This window comes from Syngnathus leptorhynchus, chromosome 16 (genome assembly GCF_054491065.1).
Source record: "Syngnathus leptorhynchus isolate UIUO chromosome 16, UIUO_Slep, whole genome shotgun sequence".
Lineage (NCBI taxonomy): Eukaryota > Metazoa > Chordata > Actinopteri > Syngnathiformes > Syngnathidae > Syngnathus > Syngnathus leptorhynchus.
In genome coordinates this window covers 1,352,884-1,376,270 of record NC_141210.1, presented here as the reverse complement: position 1 = coordinate 1,376,270, position 23,387 = coordinate 1,352,884, and the positions used below count along the sequence as shown (strand labels likewise).

General features: G+C 41.3%; 2 protein-coding genes across 3 annotated transcripts; one reads left to right on the top strand and one right to left on the bottom strand.

Moving 5' to 3' along the window:
- Window positions 1–827: 827 nt before the first annotated feature.
- csf2rb (colony stimulating factor 2 receptor subunit beta) lies at window positions 828–6,693 on the bottom strand. 2 transcript variants are annotated; one of them, XM_085934917.1, is made up of 15 exons: window positions 6,545–6,693; window positions 5,711–5,854; window positions 5,269–5,386; window positions 5,025–5,203; window positions 4,798–4,952; window positions 4,574–4,718; window positions 4,291–4,420; window positions 4,062–4,216; window positions 3,767–3,900; window positions 3,373–3,556; window positions 3,204–3,300; window positions 3,052–3,118; window positions 2,918–2,991; window positions 2,693–2,843; window positions 828–2,609 (listed from the first exon to the last, which is right to left on the bottom strand). In XM_085934917.1, the coding sequence occupies exons 2-15, from the start codon at window positions 5,844–5,846 to the stop codon at window positions 2,421–2,423; spliced, it is 1,914 nt and encodes a 637-aa protein (XP_085791043.1). In that variant the 5' UTR covers window positions 5,847–5,854; window positions 6,545–6,693; the 3' UTR covers window positions 828–2,420. The 2 variants fall into 2 exon arrangements, with proteins under 2 accessions (XP_085791043.1, XP_085791045.1); XM_085934919.1 differs by having other exon boundaries at window positions 828–2,579.
- Window positions 6,694–22,567: 15,874 nt separating this feature from the next.
- On the top strand, window positions 22,568–23,289 carry pvalb6 (parvalbumin 6). The gene is made up of 4 exons (XM_085933387.1): window positions 22,568–22,640; window positions 22,712–22,844; window positions 22,911–23,020; window positions 23,130–23,289. The coding sequence occupies exons 1-4, from the start codon at window positions 22,580–22,582 to the stop codon at window positions 23,153–23,155; spliced, it is 330 nt and encodes a 109-aa protein (XP_085789513.1). The 5' UTR covers window positions 22,568–22,579; the 3' UTR covers window positions 23,156–23,289.
- The last annotated feature ends 98 nt before the right edge of the window (window positions 23,290–23,387 follow it).

Sequence of the window (23,387 nt, the reverse complement as noted above, 5' to 3'; positions counted from 1 at the left end):
TCATTAAACAGCCATCATCTGCTCCTATTTTGTCCAAAACCAACTGAGCAAATGATGTTTTAGTTGACACATTTCACGACTTGTTGACCTGCTAGCCACATGTGACTCTTTAACCTCAATGTGCGTTTGTGCAGTCCGTCTCGCACGCACACGTAACGCTTGTCAACAGCGGAGCATCTCCAAATTCAACGTAGAGGTGCTGTGCACCCCCGCAAACGGAGGAGGACCACAAGGAGAAAGGCGTGGAGCCTGGCTGACCGTGAGAAGCATGTTCATGCTCATTTCGGACACACACAGGGGTCAAGCACTGTGACAATGTGGGCGTGTCTCCAAGGAGATTCAAAGTGACCATAAAGGACGATACGCTTAGCTGGCTTTCCACCAAACTAATACCTGAGTGAAAAATAACCACTGGAAAAATAGAAACAAATGAATAAAAAAATGATTCTATTTTTTTCACATTTTTTTAGGAATATTTTGGAAATAAAATGTATCAAATAATACAAAATATAATGGTCTTTATTCTAGTTTTCCCCACATTTTAGTCATATTTTGGAAAGTGTTTAGTGATAAAACACAACCAGAACGTAAGTTGACTCCCACAACGGCGCACACGCCCCTTTCTATCTGCACCAAAAAAAAAACCAAAAAAAAACCTATAAGAACATGAACCCCCTCAGACAGGATGCGATGAAAATAAACTCGGGTTGGATTTAAACATGGGCACACGTTTTGAAAAGCCACAAGCAACAAGAAAAGCAGTGAGTGGACAAGAATCCACAGCAACAGTGGAAAGTGTTTTCCAAATCAAACAAGACAGTGTTTTGATACAAAAACATGAAGGAGTTAATATCCAAAGCAGACCTTGAGCCTGGCTTACATTCTGGGAAACAAAAGGCGGCTGGGAGTGACAGCACACACTTTCCACACCTTCCAATGCCTTTATTTTCCTGTTTTTATGTACGACAACGGCGAACATGATGCACACAAGCGTGAAGTAGCACACTCTAAATCAGTGGATCCACTCAAGCGCTTGCAAAGGATACAACAATAGCCTGACGCTGACTAGGAGACTCAGGAATGTCACTGTTTCTTTGGGGGCTGACAAAGGATGGAAAGCTAAAAACAACTTTGAAAATCTCAAACATAGTCTGTAACTTCATTATAGACAGAATTTTATTTTGGAATTAGAACAACTTTGAAGTCAAACAGGATCACAATTGGATTGTGATTCACATTTGCTTCCACTGCTCACAAGTTTGTGGGAACATTTTTGGGAAAGACCCATTTTTGTTCCAGCACGACTGTGTCCCAGTGCTCTTCTGGATAAAAAAAAAAAGATTTCCACTGCGCATTCCACACACTGCAAAGGAGAGAGCAGCTCCATATTTTTTCTTTTTTTTCTTTTAATTCCAAGGTGATGCGAGGTGTTTCCTCAATATTTAGCCAAAATGTGTTACAAAACTAGCACCAACCTTAAACTGCAAATCACATGAACACAAACATTGAAAAAAAAAAAAAACACATTTCATTCACGTTTGATAGTCTGAAGTTGACTTTTACACCACAAAAGCAAAAGAAGCCGTTTTTTGGAACAACCTCAATCAAACAGCAAACAGGAGGTGTTCATTTTTTCAAGTTGGTTTGGGAGTGTGAAAGCAGGTGCAGCACAAATCAGCCACGTTACTAAATTATATGGACACCCAATTAGATCATGTGACACCCTCAAGAATATTGATCTTCTTTGCCGTTTTTCCTGCTTGGGGGAGTTGACCAATGAACAACTCAAATGTTGACACCTTAAGCATTTGAATGTGTAAATTCATTCTAGTAGACGCTGTGACCCGTACAAAAGCCTAATAAAGCTCTTTTAGTTGACATTTACAGGCTTTCAATTATTTGCAAATATTAGGGATTTATCAAGTCCTATTTTTCCTTCTGTATAAAGTGTGTTTATGAAGAAAGCACTCAGTCACACTCTGAGTGACCCCAAGTGTCCGATTTACGAAATGTCTGCTGCACTTCAGTATCATCATATTGTCAAGAACATATTTAATGCATTTACCAAGCTTCAACATTGACAACAAGTTGCAAAAACACACACCTCTATGCAAACATGCATGTATGACCAGAAAGCAAACATGACCGGATTTATGAACTTCTTGACTTTTTATAGGCGTAGCAACAGATTATTTGCAAAAGATTATTTCATATTTGTTTTTAGAGCTTATTTCTGTTTTGGGGTAAAAAGATGACTTTAGCCCAAATGATTTTTTGGGGCTCAGATAAATACTGCCCCCTACTGGTTAGATGTGACATAGTTATTTGCTATAGTTATTTGGCCTAAAAGGGAATGGGCAGAAGACAGTACCCTGAGGCCCTTAGGCCAGGCCAAGAAGGATGGGCGTTTCATCATCAGGTTATCTGCACAGTCGTGGCGGTTCTGCATCCCAGCGCGACGCCACATCGGATGGCAAAGCGGAGACGCTGCCACGCGGGAGGCACACGTAACCTCCGCCGTTCGGGGAGAAGACCGTGGACGAAGGGACGTCCGCTGATGTGACTTTGTCCTCCTTTGTCTGTTCATACATGTGGTTGGATTCTAATGACTGACAAGTGTGGTTTTGATGATGCGTGAAATGTTTTCATATCCATTTTTGATTTGAGGCTTGTAGATGAACGAGCAGCTTACCTGACAGAAGATATATGGGCCGCTGAAGTGCACCGGTAGGTTACAACCATTAACCTTCTCGGCAGGGAGGGGCAAGCTATTACACTTGTAGTCCTGTCGGTCCTGCTCCACATCTTTATTTTCTGCACCCTCAGATGGCAACAGAGCGGAGCTTGGGGAGATGATGGGAGCGGAAGACTATTTTCAGTATGATGAATTCATGACTTGCGACTCTTGAAGAATTACCGTGAAGATAAGCGGTACAATTGCTGCACTTTGCAGATGTTCTCGTTCTCGATAAGGGTCCGGCTGGTGGCAGACTGATTGACAGAAATATTTGTCATCAGAAAAGAAAACCAAAAAGAAATATTCTCTCTCACCTTGATCTCTGACAGGGTTTTGCTTTTGGCAGGAGACGGAACGGTGTCAACCCAAAGAATGATTTTCCTATTTGAAGATATTTTGGAATGACACAAAAGAGAGTCTTGTTGACAATACAATATTTTATTTTTTTTCAAAAGAAAGAAATTACCTTTGGCAAGCAAAGACAGTCCAGATGAGTATGACAAAGACTATGATCACTGCCACACTGATGCAGATATAAACAATGATGCTGATGGACCACATGGCTACCAGGGATAAAAGAAAAAACTAATTAAAATCCACGGAGATTATTTATGATTTATTTTCCACTACAGTACCTGCGTGTGAGGTCCAGTCTTCCGGCTCGGTCCATTCTGAGGGAATTCCTTCATAGAACGAACCCTCACCGGGGAGGACCACAGATCTGACTTGGACCTGGTGGCGCTGGGATGGGCTCAGAGATGCACCCAGGATCCTCACCCATGCGGAACCTTCGGAAATGTTCAACAGGACAGACCACCCCTGCAAATAAAGTACACACATTCAAGTCCAGTTCAACTTGCCAATGTAAATTGTAAATCACCTTTGGTCCAAAACCATCTCATGCGGTCATAAAAGCAGCACAGGAGAAGTTCATAATAAAAATAAAAATAGATGAAGAGCATAAAACACATTTATGAGTATAAGCTTTCCCAGTGGTTGTAACTTAAAACTCATTTCACGGTTTATTACCTTATCCGGCATCCTGTAATAGCGCACTTGATAATATAGTCTGATTTTTGAAGCGATGCTGGGTTTAGTCCATTGCACAATCCAGTTGTTGTCTTTCTCTGTCACTTTCACTTGTTGCGGTGGCCTGGGACAAACTGCACATGGCAACGTCATCTTGTCATTATTCAATCACTTTCACTTTGCCTTGAGTTGCGAGACTGCAGTTCTGCCATTCAACACTAGGTGGCGACGCTCAATCATTTCAATACTGCCTTTTGAGATTTTTTTTTTTTTTTTTTGCATCTCAACGACTCACTGTGCTCATTGGCCATAAACGTCTTTGCGCTGCGGGTCGGTTGAAGTTCCAGAAGCAAATGCGCAGGATTTACGACATACAGCGAGCAGCTGTATCGCACCAGTGACCTACTGGGGTCAAAGGTCACTGCGGGGTGCCTACAGCAGCTCTCAAACCTTCAGGCAGAAACGACAAATGTATCAACATATGGAGGCCATCAAATGGACACGTGCGCGTGCACTTGACTCACGGTGCGGTGTGGTTTTGCTGACAGGCCAGCCGGTAGGTAATTACCAGCACTCTGCTCACCTCCCAGCTACACGTCACCTTCTTCTCACCATCCAGTACACAATACAAGTCAGGAAGCTGATCTGAGACCACTGAGAATTTGGATTATACGGGGCAGAAATTTCAACTCTTTTACTCGGATTAAAAATGTTTTTCTAGTCTCCGTAATCCCCCACAATTTACGCTATTTTTTTGGGGTGTGACCCATCTGTTTGGTGAAAAACTTATTTTGCGGTGTAAGTCACCTTCTTTCGTCCTCCACGTCACCACAGGACTCCATCGACTCCATTGGCCCACGTGGGCCCGGGCCCTCACTCTGGCCTCGTACCTGTGACCCGGAAGCAGCAGTCGTGTCTCTAATTTGACGCCTGTGCTCGTCACATTCTTAATCTGCAGACGCGACGACAGAAAGGAACTTGATGATGTTGTCCCGGCCAGAAAATTAGCCCTGACATAAATTTGTGCTTACATTCCATTTGTCCTGGCTTTCTGCCTTGTAACCAAATTGGTACAGGAGGTTTTTGTTCAGGGAGGAGAAGGCGGGATAAGGACTGGACCATTTCATCCCCAGTTGGCCATCTGCAGTGTCATATTTTGACAAATGGTCCGGTGCGCGTGCTCTCACTGTCCAACACAAACACAGTCAAGACATTTGATCTTTTTCACGGTTGTGATGACAACGCCATATCAACTCACAGTGATGAGAAAGCTTGACGGGCTCGCTTGCGATAGTGGAGCAGAGTTCAGCGTCGTCCTTGACGAAAAAGCCCGTGTGCTTGATACCGATGGAAAAAGAACGCGTTTGATATCGACACCGGACCGTCCTGTACCCATCTGCCTTTTGGACCACGGCTCCAAAGGGCTCACACGGCTCCCTGCAAGCACATACGTGATCTCATCAGTGACATGATGTCTCTTCTGACCTTTAAGTGGACTTTACCTGCCGTGTTGTGTGCGGAACCAAAGTCGTAGCGGTCCACGTAGGTGCGGCACCTCCCTCCACTCGCAGTAGACGTACGATTCGTAGTCGTTGTGACACTGCAGTGACTCCATTAATGCTGCAAATCATATCAAATAATCGTACAATAAATCCAAATAAATAATATCAAACAATCACTTTTAATGCTGCAAATATAAAAGAATGGTAAAATAAATCTAAATAAATCAAATAATCATACAAAATCTCAATCACTTTTAATGCTGCAAGTAATATAAAATAATCATAAAATAAAGAAAAATCAATCATATTTAATCATCTTTTAAAAAAATCTATCACTTTTAATGCCACAAATAATTATAAAAAAAAAAATCTCAATCACAGTTTTCTACAGCTCTAAACTGGTGTTTGACTTTTCCAATTCTTGTGAGAACACATGGCGTACCGTCATGTGAGCCGTTGGTTTCGTGAATGACGCATCCATCCGGATCCGAGAGGAGAGCCAGAGTTGGGAGCAATGAGCCGAGCAGCAGCCAGGAAAGAAGCATCTTTCTTGGCTTGCTCTCAGTAAAATGGACCATTCCGAATTCTGCTGATCAGGAGGAGCGAGGCATAAAGAAAGTAACAGAGTCTACTGACGGGAAATCATAAGGAAAAAATAGTCGCGACCACACTTCTCCTTTGGGTATTCTGCGCGTTTGTTTGGTTTTTTCTTTTCCCCCCACCACATGTGTTTAGTCCTGATAAACAAAAGGATTCCTTTGGGATGGCAGCAACATAAAAGTAAGACTAAAGATTTTGATTGAATCAAAAAAATAATAATCACAAGCTGCACACAAGCAGCATGCTGGAAAATAGGCATGTCTTGAAAATAGTTTCATTCTTTGAAAGTCTATCAGGCTAATTCTGTTTTTCCTTCTTTGAGTTGGGATTGGTAATTATGTGAATATTGACTCATCCAATTGTGTTGAAGCTTGCTTTCGCCGCTGCAAGCCCTTAAAATGGATCAATTCACAGTGCCACTTGTGTTTGTGTGACTCTGGCCAAGCAACGTCAAAATGTTGACTTTGTTTTTCTAGTCCTGCCAAAAATCCAAGAGAAAACTTTGGATTATGGCTGAGGCAAACTTTGGATGGCCAGTCTTCTGGAACAAACAAATTCACTTTTGAAACTTGAACTAGCATCACTGAGCCGCTGTTTTTTTTTTTTTGACGAGGATGGTAACGACAATGTGGACAAATGTGACAAAGCGAAGAGACGGACGGACGAACGGACTTACCTCGCTGGACGAAGGCTCACCATTTTGCTCTGGCTAGGCGGAGTTTCTTCTCGCTGTCTCTAAGTTCCCGTTTCAGCCAAGAGTTTAATTTTGTGCATCATCAGCCATTTCACAAGGGATGCAACTTAGGTTGATGTTTCTCACAAAGTGATGACACTTTTCCTCAAGCCACAACTGAGCCTTTGCGCTCAATATGGCGCAACTGGTATGAGTCTAAATCACCAAACACATATAAAATCCTTGTGAGAATTTGTTCATTTGTTTTTCATCTTTCTGGTTAATTCTAACTTCTGCCTGACAAAGACATATCTTCACCTTCATCTGGAATCATTGCGACAGTGACCGATTCCTCATTTCACTTTGTTTACTCAACTTCAACATGACTCCCCCTCATGCAATTTCAAAACTTTCAGCTGGAGACTATGACGTTGGGAGAGAGAGGCAGGCTCACTTGGCTGGACTGTTTGCCAAGCCAATCCAGGCACATTTTGAAAAAACAAAGAAGTGATCTTGAGAAAAATGAAGTTCCTTTCTTTGAATGACTGTCCAAAACAATGGGGAACTCTCAGCAAAGAAAAGAATCATTAAAACCACAGCGGGCTGCTTGGTGGATTTTTTCTCTCGCTACACTTTGCACAACTCCACCTGTTGCCTTATTTCCAAAAATGCAATCCATTTTTGGCAGTAAGTTAAAAGCGGGTACAGCCTTCAGGTAATATTCATAACGTGTGTATTTTCATACAGGCGGAATCCGAAATGATGACAATGCAAAGCAGACTGTATGTGTGAGCAATTCATCTTTGGAATGGAATTCTATTTGTACCGCTGCTGTAATTTCTACCAACAGGAGATTGATATCCCAAATATGGATTATAATAACTCGAGCGTCAGTCGTATTTCTCAAACAAACACCACTGAGCTGGAAATAGATGAACTACATTTTCAATGACTGCGTCGATATGCTCTTATTGACGGATAGCTTTGCTTTTGCCATGCACCTCAATAATCTTTCAGGCTGATGAGAGAGAGAGAGAGAGAGCCAGAAAGAGAAAGAGAGAGAGAGAGAGAGAGAGAGAGAGAGCGCGCCTGGGGACTTGTACAAGAAGAGAGTCAATTATCAGACACATTATTAAGGAAGGTGGAGATAAAGTGCTGGAGATAAAGTATGTGCAGAAAGTGCTGCAAGCTGATAAACGGCTAGAGAAGACACATCTAACTCTCTTTATCCCATCTCATTCATTCCGAGTTTCTTTCCACCAGCGAGCGCACACACACACACACACACACACACACACACACACACACACACACACACACACACACACACACACACACACACACACACACACACATCCATCCACTTGACAATATTGCCATCACAGCACAATTGCATTCTATTACAGCCCAATTTCACTCCAGAAGAATACATGAAATGGAAATTGCGTCGTGTCAGCTGTGAAGCCATTTCAATGACATGGACGCTGCCCGTACAGTCTGTCAATGTTCTCCAGAGCTACCCGACAAGGAATTAAGACAAGTCTGGATGTCTCAAGATTGATTTCCAATGAATTCTGTCTTTTGTTTTCGCTCGGCAGAATACGAGGGGGAAAAAAAAAATACAATTAAATCAATCAATAAAAAGATTAAATAACAGTTAAAAAAAAATGTTTTTCACGCTTTCAAATGACCCACAAGAGGACGAGCAGAAAGAGAAAATGTCCGTTAGGATCTCATCATCATTAAAGACATACTGATGATATCACCCATCATAAAACATCCATTGGTGGATTTTTTTTCCAATTTTCTCATTCGGGCCGCGGGTGTACTGGAGCTGAATTAACCTAACATGCATGATTTTGAAATTTGGGGGGGAAGCCAAAGTACCATAAGAATAACCACATAATATATGCATAAATATCAATAAATATGAAAATAGGGTTCTCATGAGGAAATTCAAATAAGAGGCTGAATCTGTCAGGTTTTTTTTTTTTATTCACTCAACCAATGTGACCTTGTGGGGAATCTCCACCTAGAGGAATTAAATCTCCACCTCAGGGTGAATAAATCTACGCCAGCAGTTTTGGAGGCAAGTCGGAATTTTAAAAGCTTTCCTGCTTTAAAATGTGTCTTAGTATAAAGAAGACCTGATCCGTAATTTGAGATCATTCATTTTGTAACTTGGAGCTGTTTTTTTATTTCTCTGGATTTGAGGCTTGGAGAGCCATCGTAAATGTCAAACATGGCCCATGTGACTGGAGAAAGAAAAATAAAACACTTACGGGTCACATGCACATCAACTTTCTTCATCAACCTTCTTTCCTTTTCAGTTCAGCACCCTTTCACTGGACAGTGACTTTTTTTTTTTTTTTTTTGCTCACCTTTGGATTCATGAATCTCTTCAATCTTTCTATTTCACAATGATCCATGAATTTCATTTTGGGATCCAAACTATCTTTGGCCTTTTTATTTTTTTTCAACTCCCAGGGTGCATTGAGTTATTGCTCCAATGTGGCAAGACTGAAACCCATTATTGGATTACAATGTGATTGAATGGGCAGCTTTGTCTCCAGAGACTTGATGCATCTGCTGACTTGAATTCATATTTTTCAAACCATTTTGATGCCTTTCATTCCTACGGGCATTTCTTCTGCTCTCTCCTCCTCCTGTTTAATATCACACACCCCCCTCCAATCCCAATCTGGCGCTCCCTCCCTCTACTCCTGCATCCCGCTTTATCTCTCCCTCTCTCCCTCCCTCTCTCGTTCTCCCCTTCATCTCACCTCCAGCCAGCCAGCCAGCCAGCCTCCACCTCGATCGCACAGCATCTACTTTCTCTTTCCACTTGTCTCTTTCTCCCGTCCTTCCTCCACTCGGCTCTCCCGTCAGCAGCTCTGCAGGCTCGCTGCTCTCCGTCCAACCGCCGAGGACTCAGAGGCACTCAGGACTAAGTCTCTGTCATTGCAGGTAAGCGGGACTGTTGATCATTGAGTGATTTGGGCGGCGGATGGGCTGGAAAAAAAGAAGAACAAAAAAAAAGTAAAGAAAGAGGAGAAACAAAGTGGATGATGTCGGGATGACTTTGGTGTATTACACAGTGGTGTCGAAAAAGACTTAAAAGACACAATTAGTGGGAGATAACGGCTTCATCAAAAGTCCAGATGATGTCACCACTAAAGCAGTTCAATAATTACAATATCAAAATGGAATATTAGCTAGAAAAGATGATGGAGCATGATTCCAACCGGATGCTTCTAACAGAGGCAAAATCCCATTCACAAACCGGAGCTGAGAAGTGGCCATGGTGATTGGTTCTCCGAAACCTGTGAGTCACTGTGTGTGTGTGTGCGTGCATACATGTGTGTGTGTGTGTGTGTGTGTGTGTGTGTGTGTGTGTGTGTGTGTGTCAAGGGGGAAATCCATTACATTCTTTTACAAGCACTGGTGAGTCTCAGAGTAGACACTTGAATGATTTTTTTTTTTTCTTGCACACTACATATGCATTGCATGGCCAGTGGTGCAAATTGCATTGATGATGATGATGATGATGATGAAGATGAGCGAGTGCCACATTAAAAGACATGTTGATATATATCATTGGCGCAACGCAATCTAACATCTCGTGGCTGCTTTGATTTTTTCGTCTCCTACAATCTTTTTGACTAGTTGCATCTGTGGCTGCTGCGCCTCAAATCTGCCCTTCAGGATGAACAGCTGTGTCCTGAAGGGCAAAGAGACTTTGGATATGTTCTCAGGTGGATTATCATGGCTATCTAAAGAGAGGATGAGATTTTTCCCCAATACACACCTCAATGTTAGGCATAAACTATCATTGTGATAGGATTATTTTATGAAAATAAACACCAGAATGTTGACGATTTAGGATATGACTTGAATCTTGAGGAACACCTGATACTTTCCAGGACAAAAGTTATTATTTCTTCTGTGCAGTTAGAAATGGGCGTTTGCGCCGATGTGGGGATGAACACACCCGGCCAATTCAAATGACTTTGGGGTGTGGCCTCTATGGCAGAAGTAATCAAATGCAGAACATTGGTGTGCACAAAATACATTTAAGAAGAACTGCAAGAACATCTCCATTTCCGGATGATCGCAATCGTCCTTCTTTCCCTGATGATCGTCTTTGAAACGCAGAGCATTTCCCAATTAGCAAGCAGTCAGGTGGAAACGATGTTCACATCCACACTTGATTTCTTGGGGAATTGTGTCATTTAACAAGCTCCGTGGAGTGTGAAATGCCACGTATGATCTAAGAGACTTGAAGACAGGTGTGACTGACTCTCATTGTCCCTGAGGTGCGGACATGCAAGTCGCCTTGAGATTTGACCTGTGTCAGTGGTGCAGGTGTTTCCAATATTTTGACTATATGTGGCCGCCCTGATCCAATTAAAGCCTCTGAGTGACAGCAGAGAGCTGACAGGGGAGCCCGTCACGTGTTTGCCCCTGACATGTCATTGTAATAACACCTTGTGAATAGATTGGGGGCAAATAATGGTGACCATGTAAATTGGAAGAATGTGTTGAGATGAGCACTTGTCCCTGACACCTGCTAATTCATTCATCTATGCGCGACATGTTAGCCACTTATTGCTACGTTATGACACACAATATGATTTTTTTGATCCATTTATGCAATTCCACTTTTATATCCGATCACCTGAGGGCAACCCTAATTATAATATAGTCTGCAATAAACCAAGTTTGACACATTTCCGAGCGAGTGGCTCCTAAATTTGTGTTTGCTCATAATATACTCACGCCTCATTATGCAACATGATAGATTCATCCAACCTGGTTTTATTTTTAATATGATTTTTTTTCTTGCCGTTAATTCCCTCAATACTCCACAGAAATATGATAAGTTAAGATTCCTCAATGCAATTGTTAAATCTTCCTCAGGCAAGACGTGCAAATTGCGACTTGAGCAGAAGGCCACCACGTCGCTCGGCGCACGTTTCTCGACCACTTTGCCTGCAGAATTAGCGTTGCCAACTACGGAACAGACTTCGCCTTGAGAGAATTTGCATTTGTGCTGATTTTGTCATGAAAAAGTACAATTAACCTCGCGTTCGGGGCACTTGTTAAAGGACGTTAATTAAAACGTGGCGATAAGAGAATAAAGTGGAAGGCAATGTATTTTTTTTTTTTTTTTTTGCTGAGGTGACAAAAAATGAATTGGACACACGGCACTGCCTTCAAATTACATTTGGATGCTTTGTTCTCATTTTTTGGGGTGAACAGCTGGTCACAAACATAAATGGACAGCGGCAATAAACGGTTGTAATTGAACTGGATGATTTTACACTCATTCCCGCCTAAACATGGAGATTTTGCTCCATGTGGTCTTTGCCGAGGTCAAAGAGGCAGATGGCACGTGGAAAAGTCAAATTTGTATTTTATATTTGCCAGGAGATGTGCTAGTTTGATTGTTTGTATCATTTTCCAACTTCTCAAAGATGTCTGATTGGTATCATCAGTTGAATATGCACTAAAATGGATTCTTGAGAATATCAAGCTCCATCTTTGTTGCAAGGTCATGTCAACAAGAAACCTTTGTTCTCCAAACAAATCACTTTGTGTCCTTGAGGTAGTACTTCTGTGTATTCTGGAGTGCTTCCAAAAAAAACAGCAGAGTGACAAGAGGTCCAAAAAGTTGATGCTAACTTTAGAGTGACACAAAGGTTAGCCCCAGCACAAAGAGACTCAACTCATTTCTAATTAGAAAAGCCATAACCTCTTAAATGAGATCATTAGCAAAGCCACGGTCAGATGGGAACAGAGTGCGAGTAAAAATGGATTGAGACTTTTCTTAATTTAGAGCCTGCTCCTTCTTTTTTTGGTTTTTTTTTCCAGGGAAAGTAGAATTGAAGAAGATGAGGATGTGACCTATTTTGTTACTGCCACTTAAAAGGCTTCACTTGGGAAAACAGGCAATTTATTTATAGACTTTCACCATTTTTTTTTAAATTGGTAAAAAGCATCAATCATAGGTTAAGCAGTTAGTTGGCAATCCGCATTCAAAGGTCTGACTCAGCATTTTTTTTTTCAATAGAGATGACATAAAACGATAATTGGCTGCCGACTATAATATAAACAATTTGAAAACAAATAAACAGGCACTTGAGGTACTTCAATCAATGCAATTTTCCTTTTCAATTTTAAATCGTGGGAATCGGGGAAAAAGGTTCGGTGAAAAGTGAAGAAACAAAGTGTCAAACACAATTGTATAATCATGAATGACAGATAATCTCAATAGCCGAGATTAGTCTAAACTAGCAAAACAAGAATTTGGCATGGACGCTTTCCCTCCGTCCATCCGTCCATCCGTCCCTCCCTGGCTTTGGCACGTCCTGCCCCTCATGCATCGTCCTTTCTCTGCATTCATCTGACCTTCATTCCTTAGCACTTCATTTCATTTAATCCATAAAGCATATCAAATCAAGCGGCACCTTTCCCAATTGCCAGCTCATCGACTCGCCGCTGCTAATCGACTGTTTGTCAAAGTTAAACTGGAATTATTATTTTTTTTACCCGTCACATCACGGGGCGGGAACTTATCAAAGTGGAACATAGAAGTGTCCATCTTCACTCATTCCAAGGTGTCACTGTATTTGATTTCAAGCCTTCATCTCTGCTGGAATTCTGGTCATGACTGAACACGAACAGTGATGTTGTTGTGCAAATTAAAAAAAAAAAAAAAACTTGTATGATGTGTCCAAATAGTTGCGATGAAAGGATTACTTTGATCATACGCAATTCTGATAAGCGATCAAAGGCGGTTGGATCAAAGTCAGCAGAAGTTTTAGATGTTGACTTGACTCTAATATATCAAGCGCTTTACCTTCACTTTCTTTTTCAAAAAGCATCAGAAGAGGTCAAACAATCCATTTTGCCGTTGTCGTCTTCTTAATTCCTGCAAGTTTGAACATTTGCACAATGATGCTTCGCTGATATAAGCCACTTAGAAGCGACTTTGTTGTACGCGTGCACGCACGCATAGCCTCTATTGGAACTTTACCTCGGAGCTGAAAGTCACTTCCAGCGTCTTTTGTAGCTTTATGAATGTCCGCGGCTTCCCTGACCTCTTTTCCTCGCTTTGTAAGAAGGCTGCTCGCCACCAGCAGGCCCGAGGCCGGCACCGAGCGAGGCTCACATTTGTGTACGAGAGCGTGTCTTTGTGTATGAGCCCCCACAGATGAGTCGCTTTCTGCTGCAAGGTCAGTGGCGGTCTAGTACGCCTTGGCAGCCGGCGCTGCAGGGGTGGAAAGGATGTCATCTGCTGCTGCTGCTGGAGATCGAGATACAAAGCCATGTTCAATCATCACAATAGCACTATAAATGTTAATGGAGCAAAGTCCAGCATGTCGACACTTGCTTTACTCCTCCACGTCTACGTAAACACTCAGACACTTAGCGGCAATATTGAATATTAATGAATGGGACAATATTTACACTGTGTCTTTTTTATCTTTCCATGGATGAAAGTCAGGCTTACCTTTAATAAGGTGGCCCCATACGTGCGAGTGTATCTTCTTTCCTGCATTTTTAGATTTTTTTTTTCCTTCGAGGATGGCGCCGGTCAGCAGGACACATAAAAAAAAGCTTGAAAAACTCATTTTTAATTGACAAAAATAATATCCTTCCACTGTCAAATAACCAATATTTTGGGGCCTCTGAAATAGTGTTTAGAAATCTTTATTTCTAATGAACTTCCTGAAATAAGAAAAGCACAAGTCCAAACAATTTTCACCTCGATCAATTGTAATTATTACTCGCTGAAAGGCTGTGATTAGTTGATTAAAAACAGGAGGCCTATTCCCTGCAATGATTATATACATTTTTTTGGGTTGTTTACAGAATTGACCTGAGGGCCCATCTAGAAATCAAGAGTGCTCCTTCTAAAGTGTGACTTTAACAAACACTAGCTCGTTCCAATATCTCGCCTCTCCCGTTGCCAGACGCTGGTCCGGAATACAAATTGTGTTTTCCTTTCTTTATTTGGGTAGGCGGTAGCGCAGGAGGCTTGATGGGCAAAATGTTGTCCGCCAAATCGAAAAGGAGCTTGTAATAAGGTGATGAAGCTGCTCCATTCACAAAAAGACAAGAGGACAAAAGAGGCTGGAATGGAAAAGTGGCCAGAATGGACGAGGAAATAACAAATGGGACCAAAAAAAAAAAAAAAAACAATTTTCATTTGCCATATACAACCAATGTATCTGATTGGGGACCAAAAATAGATCATGAATTCAATGAAATAATATTCATCCTAAAATACTGTAAGAAGCATCAGACTTTTAAAATGTTGACTTCTCACGCATTAATTGAGGGCATTTTTGTTGTTGTTAGAGTTAACATTTTTTCAAATCGTGTTATCCCGCAAGCCTAACTGGACTCTATCACCGAGGAGAAAATATAAAAAAAAAAAACAAGGCTCTTGCATCACACTGCGAGGCAGAGAAGCATGACGAAGACTGCAGCATTTGCAGATGCGCATTTGCACACACCGCACTGCAGCTTAAGCCACAAAATACTTCACATAGACTCAACATAGTCTTCTTTTATTTCTCATTTCATCCGCCGCATTCGTTTTACCTTAACAGGACATTTGATATTATTGCTTTAGAAAGATCGACAAGATTTGATTCTTTAAAAGGTTCACAATTATGATATTTCGGTTTGAATCGCCTGAAAGCATCCCAAACAGTCCAAGCTTGAGTGCTGTGTAAATACTTAGCAATCATCTGCACTACTAGTTTGGCAGAAAAGTTGGCCTGAAGGGAGGTTTGTCTTTGTCTCGCAATGTTAAGGGCTCCCACATAAGAAGCGGCGGCCCGCCCACTGACGAGGTCAAAGTCAAGCGCATCCTTTCCATTACGCCTCGATTGTGTCGATGCAGCAAAGTGCAAAGAACACTGCAGAAGAGCCGGGGACACCCTTTGCACTTCTCACTTGCTGGCCAGATCAAATTCAAGCTAAGGGATGCTAGCCAGAGCCAGCCTTCAGCACATTCTAAACATAGTGATTGTTGAAGGTCATTGCTTATACATTCCCATTTGCTTTTTTTGCACTGCCCCAAGGTTGTGCTACACTTTTGCATATATTATTTGCTGAGTCGGCGCACGGCTTGAGAAATTTGCTCTGTTTACTGATTCGGCGGACTTTGAAGTCAGAAATACCCCACTCAAATCTCAGTCTAAAAAATTATCACATAGCTGGTGAACTTTTGTTTTTTTTGGGCGTGCAAAATTAGGTTTTGCTTCATAGATGGAGAATTCAGAAATTTATGGTGAGTCGTTTCCTTATAGGGAACAGATTGTGTTAAATAGTGACATCGTATAACTGTCACAACCAGGGAGCCAGCCGCGAAAGAAAATAAAATAAAAAATGGAGGTGTAAATTAAAATCTTTCCGGCACACATTAATGTCTACATTCTCACTGCATATTTTTTTATCAATTAAATAAATTGCATGAGTCGCAGAATGATAACACTGTTGTCTGACAAAGTGACCACAGATGGCCGGCGAAATGTGTTTTCCTGGAAAGAGAGAGATGGCGGGGGGGGGGGGGGGGGGGGGCTTAACTGTATGCCTCCTCATATGGGCATCATTCAGTGCACTGCACCTGGGGTAGAAGAGAGAATTAAAAAAAATATTGAATCAAGGATTTACAGGCCAGGGGGAAAAAGGGGATTCAAAATGTGCCGGGGAGAGAGGGCAATGATGAGATCACCTAAATGTGTTTTGCTAACAACAAATGCGCGTGGGAAATGAACGGCCTGAGAGCTGAGCGAGAGACAAAGACTAGATGGATGCGGAGGCAGCCAGACAAATCAGGTGTTCACAAATAGAGACTGGGAGAGAGGATGATGACTGTCATTAATTCCAAACATCAGGCCAAAAGTGATGAAATGTCACTTTGAAGGTGTCACACTACTTTTAGAACAATCATTTGACTTGGGGTTGATGAAAATTGGGTATCGTCAAAAGTGGTCAAGCAAAAATCAATGCAGAAGTCCAATTTGGTCCCATCTCACCTGAATGGAGAGTGGCAAGTTGACAAATGGAAGGACAACAACCAAGACCTTGATGAAAATAATGGATGTCAGCCAGCTAAGAGAAATCAAGATGTGGCTTTCTCTTGGCAAGAAAAGAAGAAGGACACTTATCACCTTGACAGCGGAAGAAGAGGAGAGAAGAGAAGAGGGGATGATATGGAGAATGAGAAAATGAGAAAATGAATGAAGCAAACAAAAGCGCTCACATTAAAACACGCTTCCATCTGTCAGAAAAAGAAAATTGAAAATTCCTTCTCTGCCTACGGCTTGTTTGTGGTTGGCTCCAAACGTGTTTTGGCTCCTGTTGCATGAATACTGTACTTGTGGGAATTGAGCATTTCTTCTATCTAAAATGAGTCTCCAGAAACCTGAATGGAATGCAAATGGACTCGCTGCGGAGTTTCCACGTTCTTCCCCGGGCAACTCTGCTTTGTGTGGGGACACCGCTCCTTTGATTTATAATTTTTTTTTACATCATCACATTGTCATCATCAGCAATTGATCCACTTCCTCCTTGTGTCCCAACTCACGCCAAGTCTCATTAATGTTATCTAGCTTCCAGTGGCAAGATGTTTTGATCAAGCAAGCCCGTTTGTTGTGTACCATGGCAAGTGTTTGGCATGCCAGAAGCAATTTCTACCATCTCATGTGTTCACTTCAAAAGCAGAAGACATTGCAAATGATAAATACCAAATATAACTGTCACTCCTTGGCGGAGCTAGAGTGGGGGAAATAAAGGGCAATGCCCCCCCCTGAAATTTGCTTGGACCACACTGACTTCTGGGTATTTAATTTATTTAAACATTCTTTTTGTTTGTTTTGTGGACTAGTCTTGCTTATAATTATCGTGTCAGAGAATGAGCGTGAAAAGCATGTAGAGTAATTGTGTAAGTGTCCTGAAGCGTCAGCCTGAAGCCGATAGAGCCCAGTTCAGCATGAGCAAGAAGCAGAAAGCAATGAAGTGAAATTAAACCCCGGTGGTGGTTAGACGCTAGCCTCAAAGGAGCCAAGACTCAATTCTAGACCTCTTCAAGACAATAAACCGGAAAAACGAGCCACAACGCAGGGCACAACATTAGTCCCAACTTTTAAAAGTCTTTTGTGGTGTGAAAACCTTTTTACTATTTTTATGTGAACCAAGGAAAGATAATTTGCTGGTTTTCAGGCAAGCATAAAACAAAGCACATTGAAAAGACTTCAGGAGCTAAAAAAGAAAATTAAATCGATATTTTTGTAACGATGAAAATAAAGCGAAGTAAAACTCCTTTGAGTGAAAACAAGGTTGCTGGAGTTCATCTTCACAGTCCCCCGAGCCCTCCGTAATGTAATAACGGGCTGCGGCAGTCACAAGGGCGCACCTAATAAGGCTAACAAGTCATGGCAGCATGGGACATTAGCGCCCAGGGGATCGATCCAAATTCAGGTGCATTAAGCCCACTTAATTATAGCCTCCGCGGTTAAAATGTGTGCGGTGACACATTTATTTTGAAATTATTTGTTCAATTCATTCACTGCCAATGACGGCTATGGACGTCAAAGTTGCATTTGTAACTGGGGCACAAGGTCTTTAAAAAGACAAAGGGGAAACAAAAAGAAGCAACAGTTTGCTTATTTTGCTTACTGCTGCTGCCTTGCAAGCTCACGAAAAAAGAAAAAAAAAAAAACAATCTAACAGGCAGAAATGTCGATGTTGGCTCAACATGCCCTAATTCACAAGACCACAAAGCAATTCAGTGTCCTGCAGTCAAATACGGATTGGATCCAGGATTTTTAATCTACTCCCTGAGAATGTTCGTGTTTGGCTTGCTGATGATGCCAATTGGCGAGCGCTTCTTTTCTTTTCTTTTACTTTTTTTTTCATCCTACTGTTCACTGTCGGAGCCCCGAGTCAAAATGAGATTAGTACACAGAGGTGCCCGAGAAAAAATATGATCTGAGCGCTCATGGAACATATTAAAAAAAATCCAACACCTCTGAAAGTGATGAAATAAAAGCGAATATGATCATCTTGTTGTTAGTTGTGTCAGTCTAATCAATTGTTAATGGGGAACACGTGCGCAAGTCTTATTTGGTTTGAATTAATCTATTTGATGGATGATATCCGCTCTTGCACACAAACCAGAATCCTTTTCCCGACTGACTTGTGGAATGGAGGGGAAATTACATTAAGATGTAATACAGCCGGCACACGGTGAGCTGGTTAATGTGCGTTAATGAAGCAATCAATAAAGGGAAAAATAAACTCTGCATAAAGGGCACATTTGCGCGACTGGAGCGAGCGCCCAAGGTCTTCTCTCTTTTATTGCGCTAATGCATTTGTAATGCGCTGCATCTTGTTTGAGGTCATAACAACTTTCCTCTGGTTTCACGAAACGACAACGAGACGCCGCCGCCGCCAATAAATCACACAACCTGCGATGAAATCCATTTACTTCTATTTGGAAAGCGAGGGGAAGAGCTGTAATTATGTTTTCTATTGAGAGGTACAACAGATGAATGAAAGCAGTTCCATAAGTGAGCCACCCGAGCGCTCCTGTCTACATCTTGCCATCCAAATGAAACCCCACAAATCATCTGCCTGTCAACACATCATCACAAAGGTCACTCAGTAAATTTGTTTCTCCATCCATCCATCCATCCACAACGAGGCCGACATTTTTCCATTAGTATGCCAATCAGCCGGCAAATCTTCCTTCATTTGCAACAACCTGCACGGGAGTCCCATAAGTAATCAGACAAAGCCTAACCTTTCCTACCATGGAGACACGGACATAATCAAACAATCCTCAAATGAGGATGTTGTTTAGCTACAAAGCCATTTGATTGTGTTGATTAAGTATGTGATGTTGTCATTGATATGGAAATAGATGGAGGGCCACGAAAGGCATCCTCCACTTGTACGACAACAGTGTCCCAAGCGTTGCTTATGTCGATTTGTCAGCGTCTTATTTTTTTCCTTCCTTCGTGCCTCATCTAGCATTCCATGGCGGAATCCAAGGTTGACCTCCGAACCACGTCGGCGGTCTCATCTCTCCCTTTCCGCTTCCTTCCTCTACGTCAACTCCCTCTGCTTTTAATCTCGTCTCTGTCATTTCTTGTTTAATATTGTGTCTTTCATTATCATCATCCCAGGATTACCTGTCAGAACTTCATCGTGCTTTGGTCTTGTCAAAAGAAGGTGAGAGGCTCGCCTCTGGTGGCCTTTTTTTTTTTTTGCTGCTGTGATGCCAGCGTTTTAATTGTACCGATAAAATAGTTTGATATTTGTTTGTTTACTCGCGCCAACAAGTAATGCTTTGTAGTTAATTAGTGGCAATAAATTGTATTTAAAAAAAAAAAGGTGCAATTAGGTTTGTTCCTAATGGAGGGAAGAAAAAGAGAAAACACATCAAGAGTATTTCATATATCACCGGGGATGCTAAATGCTTTCAATGAAAAGAGAAAGCTTCAATTAAAAGTGGAAAGAAAAGAGAGAGTGGTCGTAATCATCTCAGAGGGGGATTAGAGGACAGAGAGGTCCCTTGGGTGGGCGCAGTGAGAAAATTATTAGGTGAAGAAATCCAATAGCTGCAAGGAGGAAGGCACAATAGGGAAGGACAAAACAAGGGTGGGACCAACAAAACAAGGCTGGCTGATCATCATTAATAGTCATGTTAAATAGAAAGAAATATACAATATTAGAATCATATAATAAAATGAGATGGAATATCCTAATCATATAAAATATGATAAATATATGTATAAATAAATCTATTTTCCGTTTTTCATTCAGAGATGGGAGTGTCTAAAATGCAATCAAAGTCAATCAATCAAATGAAATAGAGTCATCCAAAATTCAAGATCGAAGATACTATTTGACTTCCTGAACTGGCTCCGCTATAGAATGAGATTAAATTTAGATAGTGAGACAGCATCTCCAGCAGGTAATTACTTTCCGATAGCCAGAGTTTGCTTGCAAAAGGAGAAGTGCTGCTTACTTGCGATTTATTTCAAGGTCACATTTTAATTACACCTAATTAGATTGACCACGCTTTAACGGGTGTAGCCAAACTTTGTCAAAATGCTGATGGAAGCAAACTTGTTGATTCACCCATGAGAAATGATCTAGGAATTGATCAAATAAAAGCAAATGTTCATTGTGCTCATGCATGTATTCCACCATGAATATTCACAAACAGAAGGATACTTGGATAATTAAAGTTAATGAGATGGACACTCAAGGAAACATTGCTGACTTTTTCTTTTTTTTTTTTTTTCCAAGGCTTACAATGAGTGCTTGAAATAATGGGCATTTTTAATTTGTTTGCTAATATTACATGCAAATATGTCAAGTGGTCTCGGCACTGGCGCCGCTTTTATTATGTTTGTTTCGCAAATGAATGTGTACGTAAGTTTATTAGACTGCAGATCGTAGCAGTTGGAGAATGTGTCACAGGGGAGGATGGATAAAAGTTTGGAATATTTTATGACTTATTTGCGGGGTCGAATACAAGCAAATTTCTTGTTTTATTTATCTTTTTTTTTCTAATTGTTGTTTTTTATTGCTATACATCAAACCTAAAAAGCAGATGCAGAGTTACAATCCACATTTTTTTTTATTTTTTGTCTGTCCGTATCTATTTGTGTGTCCTTCCTATCAGCATCAACCCAAATTACTGTTAGCTTTCATTGCATTTGAGCATCAATTATGCAGATATTATGCAATTTAGAGGAGCTTCATAGGACAATAAATTAGCTCTCAGGCTTAGGGAAATAATAGCCTGCTGCATCTATTTATATCATATTTTCTCATCCTTCTCGGTTCCTAATATAAAAGCATTTTGGAGTCACCGGAAATGTCATCGAAAGTATCAATGCAAACTTCCTGGGTCTTTCTGCAGCCTTGATACTATTACTGTAAATAAATATCAGTTAACTTTGTCCACTTCCGCTGTGAGCTGATTGGCTTAGGTTATCACATCAAGTCCATCTTCATTGTTTTGCTTTCCCTCCAGACACCTTTGTGCTATAGGTCACCAAAGAAGCTTGCGCTGGTAATAATAAATGATTGAACATGTGGCCACACAAGTTAAGTACTGCTCACTATTGATCCATGTGTGCAGGCCTGTGTTACCAAAGTAGATAAGACTGGAGAAGCTCATATATCACCTGCTGTGATAAAAAAAAAAAAAAACACAAATGGAGGTCACCTTCATTAATACAAGTGCTTGTCCGGCTAAATGCTACTATTAACTCTGAACAAATACATGATGTTATTTCTTAATGTGTCATTTAAATATTGCCGGTACAATTAAAAATGATAGATGGGTCACCACACTTCAAATGAAGTGTCAGCCTGTGTTTTGAATGGAAAAAAGATACTTTGAAATGCACCACGCACACGGCCGTATTGATTGTGAAGGATGAAGACATTTGTGTCTACATCCAACTTCTACAGTATCTTTGTGTTCAAGCTTATTAAGAAGGAGAGTGCATCAGTCAAAGTCCCATCACCTTCATAAGGTTGTGTCAAGCCAAAGCACCTTTTACCAGATGGATATTTAAAAAATCTATACACAATCGCAATTATTTTGCTTTGCCTGGAGTTATATGCGGTTATAATTCACATTCATGGTGAAAAACATTTGATCAATTTTGTTGTTGCTGTATATTACAAAAAAAAACATCCCAGGGGTGTGTAGATTTTTGATAGGGGCATTCATGTCATCAGAAGTGGGATAGTGAAGTCTCATTTAGTATTTCCGAGACAGCCGAAGACTCAGATGGTCTATTTAATCCCCGCTGACTTGGCCTCCGGCCCTCCGGCCCTCCAGCCCTCCAGCTGGCTTTTATGTGTAGCGGCTCTACAAGTAAAATGTTCTAGGTGCTGGCTGCCATCTGTGCTTCATTCTACTTTTGTGCTTTGACTCCATAGCCCACAACGTCTGACCCTTTCTCTCGCCGCTTGTCTCCAACAGCCAAAATGGCGATGAACAGCATCCTCAACGCTGACAACATCAAGAAAGCACTCGATGCATTTGCAGGTAAATTCAAGTGAAACCTTTTTGACGCCTTCCACTCGGATTGATTGACACGATACGTTTTGTGTGCGCAGTGGCCGACTCTTTTGACCACAAGAGGTTTTTTGACATGATCGGCCTGAAGAACAAATCTACTGACGACGTGAAGAAGGTCTTCACGGTGCTGGATGCCGACAACAGCGGCTACATAGAGGAGGAGGAGCTCAAGTGAGAAAAAACGACAATGATGTAAATGAAACCTAAATATAATTCTGATCTTTTCAATCCGCTTAGATTTGTCTTGAAGGGCTTTGCCAAAGATGGCAGGGACCTGACCGATAAGGAAACCAAAACATTTTTACACGCAGCCGACAAGGATGGAGACGGCAAGATCGGAGTAGAAGGTAAGAGTGAATGGAGTCTCGTCATATTTGTTTCAAATTTAAAATAAATAAAATAATTCATGTTGGGTTTTTTTTAATTTTCTTTTATTTTTTTGGGCTTCGCTTATAGAGTTTACCACCCTTGTGAAAGAATAGGCACCTGTGAAGACCGAGCCCAGATGACCTCCTTGACCCCATGGCCTCCATCCTTTTGATTGCCCCGAAGCCACCTGCACTCATCCCATCTTCTCCCTTTTCTACAAACTCTTCTTGTTTGCGCTTATGTATAGAGAATAAAAACATGCCTGCAGGACGTAGACCTTGCATTATAAAGCAAAGTAGCTATGTGGAGAGATAATATGCCAGACTTATTCCCCCCCCCCCTCTA